We start from the raw sequence: 18374 nt of genomic DNA on the forward strand, positions 1-18374 counted from the left end.
ACGCGCGCGCGCAGTGCCATTCGAAAGCAAAGAGGAGAGAAAAAACACACACTGAAAACTCGTTGAAAAAGAGACATGGTTTAAAGAGAGAGTAAAAAGCTTTTCTGACGATGCGAAATAATCATCCTCCGCCTCGCACTGCGGTCTGCGGTTGAAACTTCCACTTGCGAGGGGGATAATGAATGGGGGAAGGGGGCGCGTAAGCCTCGGGGAGTTAAAAGTGGCTTACACATTTGCTAGTTTTGCCTCAGCTCAGAATATCAACTTGCTTAGCTAATTATTGTCTAAGAGAGACAAGACTTTATCCTTCACAACCTCACAGCTTTTTTTTTCTAGACATCTGTTATGGCTAATTTGTTTTGGCTCTCTTAGCTGATAGTCAGCTGGGCAAGCTAATATTCTTATCTAAGGTCAAATTATCAAATGCATTAGCTAATTTAGCTTTAAAAAAATGTGTGCTGACCCTGGCTCCGCTCCTGTTGCAGGCCGGTCGGACGCGGACAACGGCATCCAGTACTCGTGGCTGTGGAAGCTGGCCAACGTGACGCAGTCGCCCTACCTCTACGCGTGGAACAACGAGACCAACATGCCCGAGCTCACCAACGGGCCCAGCAGGAAGACCATGTACGTCACCGCGCTCTACTTCACCATGACGTGCATGACGAGCGTGGGCTTCGGCAACGTGGCGGCCGAAACGGACAACGAGAAGATCTTCACCATCTGCATGATGATCATCGCCGGTGAGCTAAAGGATCAAATCTCAGGGGGTCTTTCATTGTGGTGTGATATTAATTTTTTTCTTGGTTTGTCATGTTGGCAGCACTCCTGTACGCTACCATCTTCGGTCACGTGACGACCATTATCCAGCAGATGACGTCGGCCACGGCCAAGTACCACGACATGCTCAACAACGTGCGCGAGTTCATGAAGCTACACGAAGTGCCCAAGGGATTGTCGGAAAGGGTCATGGACTACGTGGTGTCCACATGGGCCATGACCAAGGGGTTGGACACGGATAAGGTAAACCAGGTCAGGAGCCAAACTGAAGAAAATAACATTTTCTCCCTCGAAATCTCAAATCTCTCTTGTTTTCCTCTCTTTTCTCTTTCTTTGTGAACTATTCATTACTTGCGCCGGGTGTGTAAGTTGCCTTTCTGCCGGCGGGCAACGCCCTTACGCCCTAGAACTACTACTTGGTCGCTTAGTATCGCTTTCGTCGCAGGGAGCTCGAGCTCTCTGCGGTGACTCGGGTTCCGCTGACGCTTTCCTAGGCGGATAACAAAAATTATTACTATTATTGTTTGTGACTTTTCAAACCCGAGTCTCTTTGTTTTCCTATTTGTTTTGTATAACTTTTACACGGGCCTACTTCTATACAGCCTATATCTTGGTTTCGTAGAACTTTTGAATATTCTTAGTCACGACAATGTTGTACATTAACTCATCTGTATTTCTATGAGGTGTTATTTTCTTCACAATGCTTACCGGCACTGACTATAGAGGTTGACATTAACAGTGTACTTAAATTATAACTGCAGCCTATTGGTGGCGGCTCGGAGCAGAGCTCGCGTGGTAGAATGTTTTTAGTCCACTCACGCTCTGTAGCGCACCCGCGGAGGAGGGCAGGGCTCACCAGTTCTGTTCCATATTCACTGCTGTGTAGAACAGAGATCTCTTCCTCTTTCTCTCTTCCTCTCGCTCGCAGAGCGGCCCGCCCCGTGACAGGCGAGGCGCAGGACCGTGTCGCAATGCATTACTGTACCCCTGTGCCTTGTCCGCCTCCCTCAGGTCCTCAACTACTGTCCCAAGGACATGAAGGCCGACATTTGCGTGCACCTCAACCGCAAGGTGTTCAACGAACACCCCGCCTTCCGCCTGGCGAGCGACGGCTGCCTGCGCGCGCTGGCCATGCACTTCACCATGTCGCACTCGGCGCCGGGCGACCTCCTCTACCACACGGGCGAGTCCATCGACTCGCTCTGCTTTATCGTCACCGGGTCGCTGGAGGTCATCCAGGACGACGAGGTGGTCGCCATCCTGGGTGAGTGTCGGGGGCTGTCGCCGACGTCCCGTCCCCGACGCCATCCTCCCCGCCCCCACACTCACCACGTCCACTCTGCAGGCAAAGGCGACGTGTTCGGCGACTCCTTCTGGAAGGACTCCGCCGTGGGCCAGTCAGCGGCCAACGTCCGCGCGCTCACCTACTGCGACCTGCACACCATCAAGCGCGACAAGCTACTGGAGGTGCTGGACTTCTACCAGGCCTTCGCTAACTCATTCGCCAGGAACTTGGTGCTCACGTACAACCTTCGGCACCGGGTGAGTGTTGAGGTCAAGAACCAAATTAGAGACTTCAATTTTCCGTTATTAAAGTTTTTTTCCTGCATTTTTCCCCGTGAAAAATCAGGTAAAAGGGAAACACAAATGACTTATTTTATTTTTTGCGTTTGTTTTCCTGTGTTTTTTCTGTCGCTTTCATCTGCAATTTTTTCCGGTTTTCCGACTTTTTAAATATTTAAACAAAGCAAAAGTCATTTTCTTTTGAGTTTCCCTTCTTTTTTTTGTTTATTTTATTTTTGCTGTAATATAACCTGTCGACGGTTTGGCTCTGCCGGCAGCTTATTTTCCGCAAGGTGGCGGACGTCCGGCGGGAGAAGGAGCTGGCGGAGAGGCGAAAGAACGAGCCGCAGCTGGACCAGAACCAGGACCACCTTGTCCGCAAGATCTTCTCCAAGTTCCGGAGGGACAGGGCCTCACACCAGCAGACAGCGCCGGTCAGTGCCCCTCCTCCTTCCCCCACCCTGTAGGTGTGACCCCCTAAGCATTTCACGATTTAATTTCTTTCTGAATTAATACGACCCAGCTCGGCGCCTGCGATACTCGGGTTAGGCCAGCCCGCACTACACGCATGCCTTGCAGGCTAGATGTTGCCTACCCATCAGGCGCTAAGAGCTAGCATTAACTGAGCTCGACCATTCCGTGACGGAGAATGACGGACGTACTTTCTAGATGATCCCGATGCGGCGCATCACGATAGGCAGAATGCCTTCGAGGCGATGGGTAGGCCAACCCGTCGAAAGTGACGGAAGGCCAGAGCACGCGACGCCCCATTCGGGCAAGATAACATTCCCGCACCCAACTTTCCCTCGCGTAATCTTCGGTGACTTCCAGAAAGTACGCCCGTTTCGCTCAGATTCATTCGGCAAATTACGGGAGCTCGGTGCCCCTGCGAGACTCCGGGCAGGCCATCCCGCAGTTCCCGCATGCAGTGCAGGCAAGGTGTTACCTACCTAGCAGGCGCTAGGAGATCTTTTAAGAGGCTGAACATGCTGGGTTCGTAACGGGGACTAATAGCATTGTGGTGCTTATCTATAGATTAAAGACATCTATACTGCCTGAAGAAAAATCTTCCCATTTCAATTGCAAAACGTTCTCTTGACCCAGAACGCGTTTAGTTTCAAATCAAGGAAATGACTTTCTGAGTATGTGTGCATGTGTGTGCGTGCCTGCGACGTACCTAAGTAGAGAGACGACATTCACCGCCACCCTCACCGTACCTACCGTCATAGGCCGAGCTCGTCCCCTCCCCCTCCCCGAATGCACCCTACCATTTTTCTGCGTGCCCAACATTTTTACCCCCTCATTCTCATTTTTCCTTTCTCCGACAGTCCCCCAGCCAAGATGTGGAGAGAGGGGGTGACTCCCTCAGCGACGGCGGCGGCGGAAGCGGCGGCGAGGGAGAGAGAGTGAAGCCGGTGAGTGGAGAGAGGGGAGAGGGCGTGCGAAAGCGGTGCGAAGACGGAACAAGGGCGATAAAGATGCGAGAGTCCCAGGGCCGCGGCGTTGGGCGCAGCATCGGATATTCCGTTTTCGGACGCAGGCCGGCGGCTCCAGGGCCACCGGCTGACCTGGTCTGCCCGTGCCGGTGCCAACGGCGCCCTCCTCCTGGTCCATCCGTTTTGACCCGCCAACGACCGATCCCTGTTCCAGGTGCTGACGAAGCAGCTATCTAGCGTCGTAGAGAGGGACAGCTCTGAGCCGGAGAGCGGGGGCGGCTCGGCGGGAGGCGGCGACGCCGGCGGCGGCTCGTCCCTGGCGGTGGTGGCGGCCCGGCCAGCGCGGCCCGGCCCCGCGCGCGCCTCCAAGTGGGGCCGCCTGCTGGGCTCCAGCTCGTTGGACTCCGGCAGCGAGTCGGCAAGGTGAGCGAAGCTAGCGACGCGTCCACTCAGTACAGGGTGGCCCATCGGTATGGGCGTCGTTCTTTCCTGTAGTTGTTATACTGTACTGGGAGCGGGCGTTCGGGCGGGTTGCATAATCGCACGCGGGGCCGTAAGCGCCTCGGTGAGCCGCGATAGGCAAGCCCGCACGCACGGTACAGTTTAACCAGAAGAAAGAACGGCGCGGATGAACCAATGAGGCACCCTTCTGTATTGGCTGCCCCATCGCTTGACGAGGATGAGGATCCTGAACTGCTCGTTCTTTTGCAGCGGCGGTGCGGGTGCGGGCGCAGTGTCTGCCTCCGGGCTGGCCGGAGCGCTGAGCGCGGCGGCGCGCTCGAGCTCCTCCGGCGGTGGTTCGGGCTCCGGGTCCAGCGGCGGCGGGCCGTCGGGGCCGTCGGCCTCCGGTTCCGGGAACAAGGTCATTATACCGCAAACATGCGTGGCTTACGACTGTGGACGCTGGGTTGACGGCGCCTGATGCGCATTGCGCACACTCTCTTTGTCTAAAGGTGTTCCCCAAGCTGCAGAAGGTGGCGGCGCCAAGCTCGGGGCCGGGGGCCGGGACGGGGCCGGGACCCCCCGTCGCGATGCTGCCCGCCATCACTCGCCAAGAGACCATCGAGGAGATGGTTGAACTGGAGGAGCGGGACCTGCAGCGAGGCCAGGCGGGGGCGCCGGCCCAGGCGTTGGCGCAGGGTCTGGCGCAGGGCCCCTCACCCATCTCGGGCGTGCAGTACAAGGAGTTGATAGGGAACATCATGGACTTCAAGGTAGACGTTAAACTGGAAGTGCAGCGCCTCAATCAGAAGGTGTCGCGCATGGAGGACATTCTCGCGGACATTGCCTCTAAGCTGCAGAACGTGGTGGTGGCGCACGCCCCCGCGCCGGCCCCCACGCCTGTCTCCACCCCCGCCCCTGCGCCAGACGCCCACCCCCGTGCCACAACCCCCCAGGCGCTGACGCTGATGCTACCGGTGCCCCTTATCGTGGAGGCCAGTGCGACCGAGGCCTCCTCCATGCCCGGGACCCCGGGCGCAGGTCCGTCCGCTGGTCCGTCCGGTAGTGACAGTGCTCCGCTCAGCCTCACGGCACCCACGCCGGGCAGTGTGATCCTCAAGAAGCGACGGAGTAAATCTCGGACTAAAGCTGCGGCTCCCGCCATCCCCGGCCCTCCTCCGGGATCAGCCGCGGCCCCACCACCGCCTCCCCCGCCCCGGCACACGCCCACCGAGGCGCGGACTCCCGACGAGCCCGGGGCGGGGGCAGCGGGGGGCACGACGAGTGCGGGCAGCGCGAGCGCGAGCAGCACCCCGGGGACACCCCCAGACGATGAGGGCAAGAGGCCTGGGAGCAGGAGGCCGAGGGAGTTCCTATAGCGGCGGCAGCTGCGGCGTGTGTAGCAGGCTGTGTGTGGACGCTTTAATTAGGGCAAACTTGAGTGATGAGGAAAAAAAATCTTTTTTTACGCATTTGAACATTTTGTACTCATTTCCTTACAAGTGATTCAAGTCTGTCGCTAAAAATTGCGAAGCCTTCTGGACCAGGAGATGTCAAACAAAAATGATCATCATCCATTGTTTCATACATCCGTGCATAAGCAAAGGTGCTCTTTTGAAAGATAATATTTTTTAGGAAATGGGACATGAAATATTTTTTAGATACATGTCAATTAGTCTGGTCCAAAAATTGTTGTTGCTAGTTGTTAATTTTCACCTTCAAGATACTTCAATAAAAAGGACTAGAAAGTCAAACGAGTCATGCTTTTATGGAGGAGTACATACATAGTCATGTGTGCAGACACTCCAACAACAATTGGTATTATAGCAGCTAAAAAACTCCAAGATCAAAAATTGTTGAATGAAAAGGTTCATATCTCTCTTGGTGAGGGAGTGGATTGTTTACATTTAAGTTAAAAATTCTTTAAGTTTTCTGAGGCTTGAATGAATTTTTCACTGTAATATGACATTCATTACTGCATTTATGTAAAACCCACACCTCTTGACTTGTTACAAAAATAATGTGGTAATATGAATATTTGATATATTTTGTAAACACAGAAATGGTTAGTGAAGTTTCCAGAAAATTTAACTTTAATAGTCAAAAGAGCAGGGTATGGCTCAGGGAACATCAAGGTATGGATGACAGGAAAGCAGTACTGTTTCTGACAAATTTAAGAACTAATCGCTCTAGACTTTCGTAAAGGAAAACATTCGTTTCATAAATTGCTTTGGCAATAAGAATTGTTGAGAACTTCCTAGCTGCATAGCTTTAGTTAGTAAAAATGATTAAATGCACTTTGGAATACTAAACATCATACATCTTTCCTGCACAAAATCTGTCCTTCTGTCTGTAGTTCATCTCACATATCGGACCATCCATGCTAATTCTTCTATCCCTTTTCTCTGAAGTGAAGCTTGGCTTTCTGCTTTGAAACTAATACTGTAAATGCAGCTTTTTCATGTGCAGACAAGAAGGCTGATTCAGTTATCTCAGAAGATACTAAGTCTGTAGAACAGGGGTTAAAATTTAAATGAACAGCAAACTGTAGTTTTCTATTTTTTTAACATGTGATTGTTTAGTTGATTTCTAACACCACTGGTTTGGTAAGGATATATTGCGCAGCAGGATTCAAAGTTTTATTATACAACCAGCATCAGTTCTTCTTCTTCTTGCTACAATATTACTTATTTTCTTTGTTCTCAAAGAATGTATTCTGAGGTACTGGTTGCTTATTTCTGCCAATCATGCTAGTTACTCAGGTTAGCCAAGGATAAAGGGGTTTCTCCTACCTTACATCAAATATCTGTCGGACATTTAACTAAATTTTGTAAAAATGAATGTTATAATACGATTGCATTAAAAGCGTCCAAAAGTTTTGGAATGATTGCAAACAAAAATAGTTTCAGGACATGGCCAAAATATTCCATATATCAGGGACCAACTAAATTGAAATTTACTCAAACAGAAATTACTTATAATTTTTGCCCTTACAAGTTCCTTTTGTATTAAGGGTGAAACTCAAGCAATATGGCCATTCCACTATTGGTTTCAGGATTTTGGCTGATCTGATAAAACACTAAGTAAAGATTTAGCATGTACCACCAATCATGAAATGGTGCATTTTCTAATGAAAAGTAATAAAACTGTTGAAGTGTCCTTGAATTATTATTATGACAATTCTCAGAAAAGAAGATTAAATTTTGTTTTGCTGCCTTGCTTTTACAAACTTTTATGTGATCAGTATTTGAAACTTTGATGTCCACTCCAAAGAATAGGTGGAATTGAAATTTTGAACAAATATCCTTGTTAACTTTTTGGTTCATGTGTCAATTGTACTTATTGTAGTTTACAGATTAATAAGACCTTTGGCAATCCAGCAATTAATAAATGAGGCTCGCTCCACACAAACAAGAACAGTCAAGTGATTCACTAATGCTGCTTACTTCAAATTTTGGTTTTAAACAATTGAGAAATAAGGCTGCTTTTTTTCATAGGTATGAATGAAATTTGATTCTCATATACTTGATAGTTGATATGATCAAAGACAATTCTTTCTAAGGAAGGGGGGGAAAGCAAAACTTGAATATGTGGAAACACACAAGCTCTTAATTTATAGGCAAATGCACCTGAGCCACTGAGCCAGCTTTAGATTTTGTGTTTGGTTAAACCACTGCTAAAAAGTTTTAGTCTGGCACTTTCAGGAGACAGGTAACCTCCTACTTTATAAAAATTTCATAGTGATATAACTTGACTTGCTGTGTAAGTTTTCAGTCCAGTGCCTAGAAGAAATACATGCCCTTGCAAGCACCATACACTGCAAACAAAACAATTGACATGATGGTGAACAGTTATGGTTCTTGTCACACGAGGTGATAATTAAGATCTGTAGGTTTTCTTTCCCTGCCAGGGTAGAAATACCTAGATGTTGGTACTGAGCCTCATTAAAGAAGATCCTGTTAAGAATTTTTGGTAGGGTTTACAACTGTTTGTCTACGTGGTCTATTAGCTCAATTCAAGTGCTCAATGTTGCATTCTAAGATAAGCAAGCTACTCTTATTCCTTGATGTTTTTATGAGTTGTGCATCTTGCTGAGGTTTCTTTTGGATTAAGTTCTATCATGTGATATGTTGTATTCTTTTTATTTTCTTGCTTTCAATTTTAAAGGGTGATAGCATCAACAGCTAAGAAGAAACAAAATGATGAGAGTTCTAACAAGTCACTCCACTGACATAATTTTCATTGTCTTGTCATATTTCTTCATTACGGAATTTAAAAATAATAATTTAAAAAATATTAAAACAACAGCATTACAACTGCCAAGACCTGCTGATTTACGCAGATGGATCTGAATAAAGGTTACATTTGAATTTCCTAAAAGAGCAATAATTTTTAAAGTTATAGGTGAGAGGTTAGTTATAGGTGAGATCAAGTTCAATAAGAAATTTGTTAGGAAACTGGTAATGCTCAACAGAAGAGAAAATAATAATGACAGTTGTTTCCTAACCGCTGTTTTGGAGATCAAGCATTTCTTCAAATTAAGTAATTCAGAAAGCTCTTCCAAAAATTTAAACATAAAACTGGAAATGCAGTAAATTAAGATAAATGGCAGAGAAAACCGCCTATTACTAATCTTGAAAATAACCTTCCCCCTGTAAAAACTTGCACAGAATGAAGATGAGCTGTTTGTTTGTTTGTTTTTGTTTTTCCGACAGGAAACATAATTCAACTAACAGAGTATAAACCATACTGTTTTTTTGAAAATAAACATGTGATAAAAGCTCTCAATGGAATGATTAAATACCTTTTATCTGAATTTGACAAAACGGTTTTACTTACGTATTAAATAAAAACTTCATTTCACACAAAACAAGGAGTCATGAAAACTGCTAAATGTTTAACACCAACATATACTCTCACATAAAGAAAAAACACACTTTAAAAAATAAATTGACTATAATATTGATAACAATCACAGGTTATGCACTCTGAAGAACAGGGGAGACACAAAACATGTCATTATAATCACTAGCTATGATATGTTTTCACCAAAACTGGCAAGTTAAGAGAGGTAAGACGACACAAAGCTGTTGCAGCCTTTAAAAACAAAGGTGCAGCTTGATAATCCAATTCTGGATTGCTAAGCAAAGGATTAAAATTCAAAATGTTACAGACTTGCCATTCTGCTTGAGATAATTGAAGCAGTTGCATTCTAGATTGTAGTAAATTCCAAATGTCTTCATTCTGGTACTGCACACAGAGTGCACTGACTTGAAAGAAAAAGAAGGAAAATTGTGAGTAAGTACAAAGTAGGCAACTTATGGCATATAATTTCTGCTTTAAGGGAGAAAAAAAAGGTTGTGTGATTTAAAAATTGACCAAAATATTCTTCTCTTTTCTCTCTACCAGACCCTTTCAAATATATGCATGGATGGTCCTTACCTGACAACATATTACAGACTGCACGGTTCCAGATTCCAAGGTATGGAAGACTGTTTTCTAGCTTGGAAGAACTTTGTGATGTATCTTGGTCCTCCTCAAACATAGGCAACCTTCTGTGGCATCCCTTGGACGTTACAGCTTGGAGACCACTGATGAGCCCATTGCATGGGAACTTTTCCCATCTTTTCTCATTCTATGAACAGGGAAAAACTTTACTTAATAAAAGAGAAACTTACAAAAATTAAATAAGATTCTGTATTAATGAGAGATTAGATAATTACCACAGCATTAAGATGTCTCAAAAAAGAAGACTCTGACCGATTTTTGAGTGTTGTTGTTCGCAGTCTGTTGATGTATTGGTGAACTGATTTAAGAACAGTTACTAATTCTGGGGGAATACCTTTTACATCAAGAGCCTCTGCAAGACCAACAGTGTTGATGTTCTTTGATTTTGGGGAAAATTCAGGAAGGCTGCCACTATGCAGTGGACAATGAGGACTATGTTCATTTTCAACACTTGTCTGCAATAAAAAACAAAAAAAGGGAGATATGAAACACAAAATTAGTTTTGAGCTTAAGAGTATGCTCGTTCTTCATCACCAGCTTAATGAAAATTTGTGGAACTGAATGTAACTGTTTTCATCTCAGAAATAGAACTACTAGAAGGAGTTATTGGAAAACAACAAATACAATTGACCAAAGCACAGGTGACTTAGATAAAAAAAAAAAATTAAAAAAATTGTTTAGTGTTTTCAAAATAATTCTTACACAAAGACAACAAAATTAGTAGGCACGATTTGTGAGAAGACTGTGTTTGAAATAAGGTAAGAAACACAGTTCTACTCATTCTCTATTTCTATTACTATATTTCTTTCATGCAGGGTTAAGAACTCAAAATGAAAGCAAGCAGAATTTTGTTAAGGATTTTCTTAATTTTACCTACATAACTGAAAAACAGTTCCATTTTTGTCCTAATATTGCATTTTAAGGTGAACAATAGACAAGTTTGTTGTTGTTGTACTATATTCTGAATTGAAGGAGTGTTACAACACAGCACATCACACCAAGAACAATAGTTGTTCATCCTAAAACAAGGTAGCCGAAGTTGGTGGTAAAGAACGAGTAAAAAAGGACATCATTATTATCCATAGAGGTAACTATATAAGACTGGAATCAATGAAGAGTAAAACTGAACATTAATAATCACATACCCTACTTTCACTGCCTAAATTATTAAAGCTGGGCCTTTTTGATGGACCATTGGCTAATCTCCCTTTGAGAAACCTTTCTTTAATGTGTCCCATTCCACTTTTTTGAGGTGGAGTCTCTCTTGATGAGTTTATCTGTAAGAAATCCAAGTGATTGTGATTACAAGTAAAAAAGTTATAAGCATCAGTTTGTTCTTTGTTATAGGTTCCAGATTTTGATCCACCCCAAGTATTATCATAGCGTCCAAAACACAACAAACAAGAAAGAGCAAGAAAAACCACAGGAAAAAACAAAGAAGTTGCACTGCAACAGGAAATAAAATATAGGCACTTACCCTTTTCACATCTTTCTCACGAGTATTAATAGCCGTATCTTCCATCCATGGGTTTTTCACATCATTTCTACCTTCCCGAATGCTTTGTGAATACTTCACCGCTTTATCTACCTTGTCGAGGAAAGCTGCCAGCTGTTGCTTTTGAGTCTCTGCACATAGACATGATTGTGAGGTGGATATAACTTCATTATTCGGTAGCTCCCATCCACCAAGGAGACTTTGAGCTTCATGCAAATGGGACTCGACTCCAGCCTTGGCTTGTTGAGTGGCAGCCAAGAGTGACTCCAATAAATAAATCAAACTGAAGAAGAGAACATGACATTTAGAATATTTAATTTCAGACTTAAAGACTGGAAGTAGCCTACTACGTTGTAATTAATTGCAATTAAAGACTGGAAGTAGCCTACTAAGTTGTAATTAATTGCAATTAAGTTTTCAAAAACAGGTGACAACACAAACTGCTAGCCCAATGTTGAACTAACAGCAGGTGAATTATCAAAACTACTGCTTCTTGTATCAAATAGCTATTTGGCTCATACTTTGATAAGCTGTGTGGGTAAGAACTTGAGTCTTGTTCCATGTTACTCCTTTCGATGGGAAAAATATTCACATTCAATCCGGTCTAAAACACTCTCAGTAGCAATAAGGAGTGAGAAACTATATCATTCGCATAAAAATATAAACATACACTATATTTTTGCTGTATTTACAATCCAAAGAATTTTGATTTTGAATTGAAATCGCAAAATAAAATTGAAATGCGGCGGCGGCGGCGGCCAACATTCGGTAGGGCAGTGGGAGCTTGAGGACCTTACACCGAGGCTACTTTTCAACAACAGAAGTCGACCTATCGAAGTCATACGGATAACCAAAACATAAACATAACCTAGAACGAAAGTATGGGGTATGGGGCAGTTAATCAAATCAAATTATTGCAAGTGAAATTTAAATTTGAAAAAATATTATGCCATTTCGAAAAACAATGAAACTGTAATTGTCTTTCATTCAATACTTTATAAGTGATGCTGAAATGGAGGAGGTATTTGAATTGGCAAGGTAAAGGTAGAAACTAGTTGCAGTTCAAAGACTGTAGGTTTTGTTTTAAGAAGATTACAGCAAAATTGATTGATTCTGGAATTTAACTAATTATTCATTTACAGAGAATTGGGTCTAGTTGAAACTTTCATTGTTGGTCAAATAAATTCCATTAAATCTGCAAAATGTGGGGCATTACAAACTGGTTAGTATATTTTTCAAATGATCTTCTAGATCTAAAAGAATTTCTTTCATCCTAAACAATTTGCTATTTGAACAGGTAACGATCAGATATTCGACTATGTGATAGTAATTGATTTTGAATCAACATGTTGGGACAACAAAGATAATCAGAGTAAGTGGCAGAATCTAGCAGAAATCATTGAATTTCCTGCTGTGTTACTTAATGTCAAAACGGGCATTATTGAAGAACAGTTTCATCATTATGTAATGCCTGTAGAGAATCCAACTCTGTCAGAGTTTTGCGTAAAATTAACAGGTTAGTCAGTCTGAAAATTTCTTGTGTGAAGTGTTTTCTTTAAAAAGTATATTCCATCAGTGGTCTATTTGCTTCATTTTTTATTTTTATTTTCTAAATGAAAATAGGTATAAAGCAAGAGGTTGTGAATGCTGGTATACCCCTTGGTACATGCTTGATGCTTTTTAATCGGTGGATAAGCAAAATATCTACAGAAAAAAATATTTCGTTCCACAAACCATCTGATAAGACTAAAACATGCACATTTGTTACTTGGTCAGGTGAGACATTGAGAATACTGCACTTCTATGTTTCAGTAAGGGTGGAACGCCATTGGAGTAATCTACGCTACCCATCACACGTCACCCATCACTTGGGATATCATGTATTTACGCGTACAACTCGGGTTGTGGTTAAGACTTAGAATGTGTGTGAACAATATATATAACTATACACCTTATGATTGTATTTTGTGATGTAAATACATGAAATCGCAAGTGATGGGTGATGGGTGACAGATGATGGGTAGCGTAGATTTCTACATTGGAGTTCCATCTTGAATGTGCTAGAAGTGTGGAGTGAGTTACTTTTTATGCTATCTAAATTTTAATATCCTTGAATAGATTGGGATATTGCCATGTGCCTTCAAAATGAAACTAAAAGGAAACAAATACGCAAACCTGACGTGCTCTCTCAATGGATTGATTTGCGTCTAGCATATCGGGTAAAATTTTGAATCCAGTGCTCAAAGATTTTTTTGCACAGCCCGGTCCAAAACTAATGTAATCTATTTTGGCTCTGTAGAAATTTTATCAAAGAAAACCTCAAGGACTTAAAGGTGCTTTGGCAGAAGTTGGTGTGCAATTTACTGGCAGAGAGCACTCTGGTATAATTGATGCCCAAAACACTGCCAAACTTGTATCCCGTATGATAAAAGATGGGTATGTGCTTTCAATTACCAGCTCTTCAGAAATTTCATCCCCTCAGGTAAGACTAAAACTAAAACAAGAATTGGTGTTATGACTTAATAATAAATTTTACACTATGTCTATATTCAAATAAAACCAACAACAATTATTTCTCCCCAGATAAATCTGAAGAGGTGCCCTCTAGGAAATTTAAAAAACACCTCAACCCCATTAAGTAGAGAACCTCAGTCTTTGAAAACCCGAACACTTAGAAGTGGATTACATGCTACAAACTCTTTAAGAAATAATAATAAATGTAGATTAGGCAACACAGTGGAGGGTATTTACAATGATGAAAAAGATTCATGTGCTGCAAAGAAAGTTATGACGTCTGATACTCCAAAAAATGTAACTAAGTTGGCTTCTGCAACTAATGTTTGTACTCCCAAGCGGCAGAGTATTAATAAGCCAGTAAGCTGCAAGCGCACCCCACCTCTCTGTCGTTGTGGGCGGAGAGCTGCATGTAAGGTAGCCAACTCACCTGGACCTAATCAAGGCCGTAGTTTCTTTACTTGCCCAAACCAAAGAAGATCTCTAGGCATGCTTTCTAAAGGTTGCAATTTTTTCATGTGGTGTTAAATTTAAGGATTAAAATATGTAAAAATAAAGTCAGATTGATCTATCTGTGTTTATATTTACTATCATTATACTCCACAATTTCTACCTTGACAACAGTAATTTTTACTCATTCTTTACCTCCATCCTCCTCTCCCATCTAAAGGAGGTGCTAGAACGGGTATTGCACAGAATAGTGTAATTTGGACACCCCCTTCTTGAACTCTTTCGTTCAAGCCCCCTTTCAGCTCAGAAACCAAAACACACTCTATGAAGTGGTTATAACGAAATCATAATTATTAACGAATCAATTATTATTTGATTTCGACTTCAAAGAAATCGGCCGATGCATGTTTAAATTTCGCGCAGAAACCTCGGCCTTTAAGAAAGGAACGGCCTACTGAAAGGAAACGACAACATGTTGACCCATAAGTGCAAGAGAGATAGAGATATGAAGCCAAACAAAGACAAAGAGTGGGGAGAGAGGCAACCAATCGGTCAGCACGCCTTTGCCGCCAAAGCTTTCTGGCAACAACCGCCGCTCCACAACAGCCAGCTGTTGATTTAAAGCACATCTTCCAATCCGAACCCAAGACCTGTGTCTTTGGCGTTTGACCGTCGCTGGACATTCATGGTATGTATTTTAATGTCATTTAATTGCAGACCGGTTCTGTATTTAATTTCTAAGAAAAGAGCTTCTTTCCAAACGAGTAATTCTCGTGATGCCCAAATCTGATCGTTGGGTGAGGTTAGCCGGCGTAAATGCATTCTTTCGGCGGGAAAGGATTACATTGCATCTCGCCTACGTGTTAATTTAACAGGAAGCATTTCGGTTTCGTTTGCGTATGCTCTACCTAGATTAGCGATGGAATTTTTGTAAGAATTATTCGCATCAGTGCTACTCGTCGTTTATTAGTTCAAGAAAACTGAGGACGCCTCTAAAGCCGTTAAGCTTGCAGTTTCGGTTCGGGAGCGTCACTCTATGTACGTCACTTTGGCAGTTGAACTTTCACTCTAAATATTTGACCGTTCTTTCTTGTGTGCATGGTTGTTGTAATGTAATTACTTTTGTGCTCATTTTTCTTGTATTCACATTTATCCCTTTATGTGTATTGTTTGTGTTCATGCCCATGTCATAGGTCGGGAGGTTTGGTCCTTTAAACCATGGAGACTCCCCCTCATGAGAATCCCAATCCAGGAAGGCGGCATACCAGAAGCGCTCTATCTGAAATCCCAGCTAGGCTTGGGATGCTCACCGTCACTGATGAAGCGACAACTATTGTTGGTTTGTATCATATCAATTCTTTGGTTGTTTTGGAAGAATTTATTATCATATTTTGACTTTAATTATGTTTTAATTTGGCTTTAGGTGATCCGTTAACTACACCACTACATGCGCGCTTTTTTCATGGGGGCCTATGGAATGTGAATATGAACAATTTTAACCTGCCATCTTCCTACATAAGCCCTTCACCATCTCCAGATGAGTTAGTAATCCAACAGCGTGGGAGGCGTAGTGTCCCAGCAACATGGAGCCCTGACATTGATGCCAAAAAAGATGGTGAGTTATAGCTATTGTCAATTGTGTTTCTTTCAGTGACTATCACTTTGTTAGTTATCCAACAAATCTCCTCTCCCAGGACAAACAAGACGTGACTGCACACCAGTGAAAGGCCCTGGCCCTAACAGTCCCCTCAAAAACGCTCCTGTTCGCCGAAGCACTCCCAGGAAAAGGCTCATGCTCACTGACCCTAAAGAGATGATCTGTTCACCTGTCAAGTTAAATACTAGGGTAAGTGGTGCCGCAAGTTTTTTTTTTTTTTTTTAATTTATCTGTGAATTACTATCTTTAAAGTAGTTTTATGTAATCTTTGCCCTTCACTTTTTGTGTATAGGCAGCTGCTTCACCAAATGCCAAAAAGACTCGTATTGAGAGAACTGGCTTAAGGAGCTATTCAGGCCCCCTGCTTGCGGGTTTAAAGGGCTTGTCCCAAGAGCAGCTTATTGAAGTTATTAAAAATCTGGTTGATATTCATCCTGCTTTGGAAAACGTAGGTCAACAGATTTGGCACTCTGAAAGCTAGTGAAGTTCTTTATTTATCAAACTGTGCAAGTCCATCTCACTGATTATTTTTTACCCCTTTGAAACTCTACATCATGCAGGAAATTTTAGGGTCTTTACCTGCACCAGACCTGAGACCTCTGGAAGATCAACTAAACTACCTGAAGAAAAATATTTTCAAGTCCTTGCCAAATTCCAGATTGACATCCAAGACTGATTCACCGGCTTACAGCAGAGCAGCTACTCATGTGACAGCCTTCAAGGTTAGTATTTGTATTGGCTGACGTCAGCAGATTTAGAAATGTTTTACAATTTCTGTTGTTTTATTACAGAAATGTGTACTGGAACAAGGTAGGACTCTGCTTGACTCTCAGCACTGGGATGCTGTAATTGATTATGTTATTCTGGCTTGGGCTTATGTTCGAGCAACACCACTGTGGGATAACCCACCCCACAATGCTGCTCGCAAGCAATGCTTTAAATCTCTTGCAAGTCAGTGTATGACAGCTCTTAAGAAAGGACTTTGGAATCCAGATCAAGCCCAAACACTCAAGGAGAGGTAAGACTTTGTCCAGCCTTGGCACAAATATTGCTCTTTGCACTCAATTAAGTATGACTCAATTGATTTCTTAATTATATTTTTGCAGACTGGAGGGATTCGTTGTGGACAGTGAAGACATTCAGTCATGCTTGAAACAACTTGAGTCCATGTGCTCATAATGGACATCAAAAGTAAGAAAAAGGGGAAAAAAAATTACACTTTGTAATGTAATTTTTTGAAGCAGCCTCGAATGCTGTTTCAAGCTATTAAAGACTAGGTCTATTAAGTAAGGAAAGTAGGTAGGTTTTATGAAGTTGTTATACTTTTTGACACATGTTCATTCTCAATGAAGTTATATAATTAAAACATGTATTGTGGTCCATGGCGCCGAGCTTAACTTAAAATTGACATAAATGGAGCAGCCAATTCTTATGTTTTATTATTGTTTATCTTGACATCTTCAGATTTGACTAAAACTTTGTTGATTAATGATTTTTATCTAGATTTCGGAGGACTAATTTTTCACAAATAGATGTTTTGAATGATTTTAAAAAATACAGTATGATGTGTTTACTTTCATATGGGGTTTCACTTTAATTCTATTATCCTGTTGTACCATTGTATGTAAGACTAAGTTTCAAGATGTGATAATGTATTGACCATGTGCCTTTTGACCCTAGGATGCTATTAATGAGCAACAGTGGGTGAAGTGTTGCATCTAATGTGGTTGTGCCCTGCCGTTGTCAATTTAGTTTGTCAATTGATGTTTTAAATTTTAATGTTTCCAAAGTATGTGAATTCTGAACAAATTCTCCTTTTCTAAAGTTTTTATTGATATTTTTAAAGGTTTGATTAGTAATGGACAGTGTTATTTGTTGGTGTCAACTTGTGCATTTCGGTTTATCCTCTTCAAAATGCACATTTTAAGTTTAACATCACCCAACAATCCTTCTTGCTCACCAAAAAGTTGCTAGATTGTGTTAATGTAAATAGTGACTGCAATCTTACTTGTCACTGAACATGTAACATGTGTGTTGACAGGTTCCTTGTCTGAGAGAAAAGTACAATGAATTACTATGAAACAAAAGTGACTATTTAGTAATAAGCTTGGTGTAACATTGCCATTTGTCTTCTAAGTTCAATATTGACTAGTGATTTATTTAAAGTCCCAACTTTGTCCTGCAGTCTGTGTCTACGCTTATAGTGTGCTAAGGTAGTGATTGTAATGTGTTCTTTAGTGTGTGTTATTAATGCACATTAGTGTGCCTTAATGCATGAAATAGGAGAATTTTGAAAGATTTTCAATAAATTATTGAACATAATTTCATTTTGCCTTGCTCAGTGACGTTTGTCCAATCCGACTATCGGTTGTCGATAGCTGCTGCTGCTGTGTGACAGGAGAGATGGTCAGGACGGGTGGCCTACTCACCGGGCGCACCTCGTGCAGTTGGGCCCCCTGCGGTGGTGGGGGCGGCGGGGCCGCCAGGCGCTGCGGCAGGAGCGGAGCGAGCGAGGCAGCGCGTTGCCCCCCCC

General features: G+C 42.7%; 4 protein-coding genes across 9 annotated transcripts in view; 3 read left to right on the forward strand and 1 right to left on the reverse strand.

Annotated features, from left to right (window-relative positions):
• The window catches only part of LOC113202486 (potassium voltage-gated channel protein eag), a 37017-nt gene extending 28017 nt beyond the window's left edge, over positions 1-9000 (forward strand). For 2 of the 4 annotated variants that reach the window (XM_052273722.1, XM_052273724.1), the window contains 9 exons: positions 486-740; positions 821-1029; positions 1789-2041; positions 2123-2319; positions 2619-2774; positions 3669-3755; positions 3991-4199; positions 4488-4638; positions 4730-9000. In XM_052273722.1, the coding sequence (XP_052129682.1) occupies positions 486-740; positions 821-1029; positions 1789-2041; positions 2123-2319; positions 2619-2774; positions 3669-3755; positions 3991-4199; positions 4488-4638; positions 4730-5596 (2384 nt within the window). In that variant the 3' untranslated portion in view covers positions 5597-9000. The remainder of the gene's footprint in view (positions 1-485; positions 741-820; positions 1030-1788; positions 2042-2122; positions 2320-2618; positions 2775-3668; positions 3756-3990; positions 4200-4487; positions 4639-4729) is intronic. The other 2 variants (XM_052273723.1, XM_052273726.1) reach the window with 1 other exon arrangement.
• LOC113202485 (uncharacterized) lies at positions 8341-12014 on the reverse strand. Of its 2 annotated transcripts, none has more exons than XM_052273727.1 (6): positions 11891-12014; positions 11203-11503; positions 10871-11002; positions 9941-10180; positions 9660-9852; positions 8341-9487 (listed from the first exon to the last, which is right to left on the reverse strand). In XM_052273727.1, exons 1-6 carry the CDS (start codon positions 11983-11985, stop codon positions 9246-9248), a joined length of 1203 nt encoding a protein of 400 aa, XP_052129687.1. In that variant the 5' UTR covers positions 11986-12014; the 3' UTR covers positions 8341-9245. The 2 variants fall into 2 exon arrangements, with proteins under 2 accessions (XP_052129687.1, XP_026272518.1); XM_026416733.2 differs by having other exon boundaries at positions 11742-11925.
• Positions 12005-14305, forward strand: LOC113202484 (ERI1 exoribonuclease 2-like). Its single transcript, XM_026416732.2, has 7 exons — positions 12005-12258; positions 12363-12442; positions 12518-12736; positions 12844-12996; positions 13339-13439; positions 13520-13702; positions 13804-14305. Exons 1-7 carry the CDS (start codon positions 12233-12235, stop codon positions 14260-14262), a joined length of 1221 nt encoding a protein of 406 aa, XP_026272517.1. The 5' UTR covers positions 12005-12232; the 3' UTR covers positions 14263-14305.
• A 399-nt stretch (positions 14306-14704) lies between these two features.
• On the forward strand, positions 14705-18168 carry LOC113202544 (uncharacterized). Of its 2 annotated transcripts, none has more exons than XM_026416812.2 (8): positions 14705-14872; positions 15378-15523; positions 15608-15799; positions 15879-16030; positions 16134-16289; positions 16402-16563; positions 16633-16859; positions 16948-18168. In XM_026416812.2, the coding sequence occupies exons 2-8, from the start codon at positions 15403-15405 to the stop codon at positions 17018-17020; spliced, it is 1083 nt and encodes a 360-aa protein (XP_026272597.1). In that variant the 5' UTR covers positions 14705-14872; positions 15378-15402; the 3' UTR covers positions 17021-18168. The 2 variants fall into 2 exon arrangements, with proteins under 2 accessions (XP_026272597.1, XP_026272598.1); XM_026416813.2 differs by lacking the exon at positions 14705-14872 and adding an exon at positions 15013-15222.
• Positions 18169-18374: the final 206 nt, after the last annotated feature.

Source organism: Frankliniella occidentalis, unplaced genomic scaffold (assembly GCF_000697945.3).
Source record: "Frankliniella occidentalis isolate FOCC.00 unplaced genomic scaffold, Focc_3.1 Scaffold296, whole genome shotgun sequence".
NCBI lineage: Eukaryota > Metazoa > Arthropoda > Insecta > Thysanoptera > Thripidae > Frankliniella > Frankliniella occidentalis.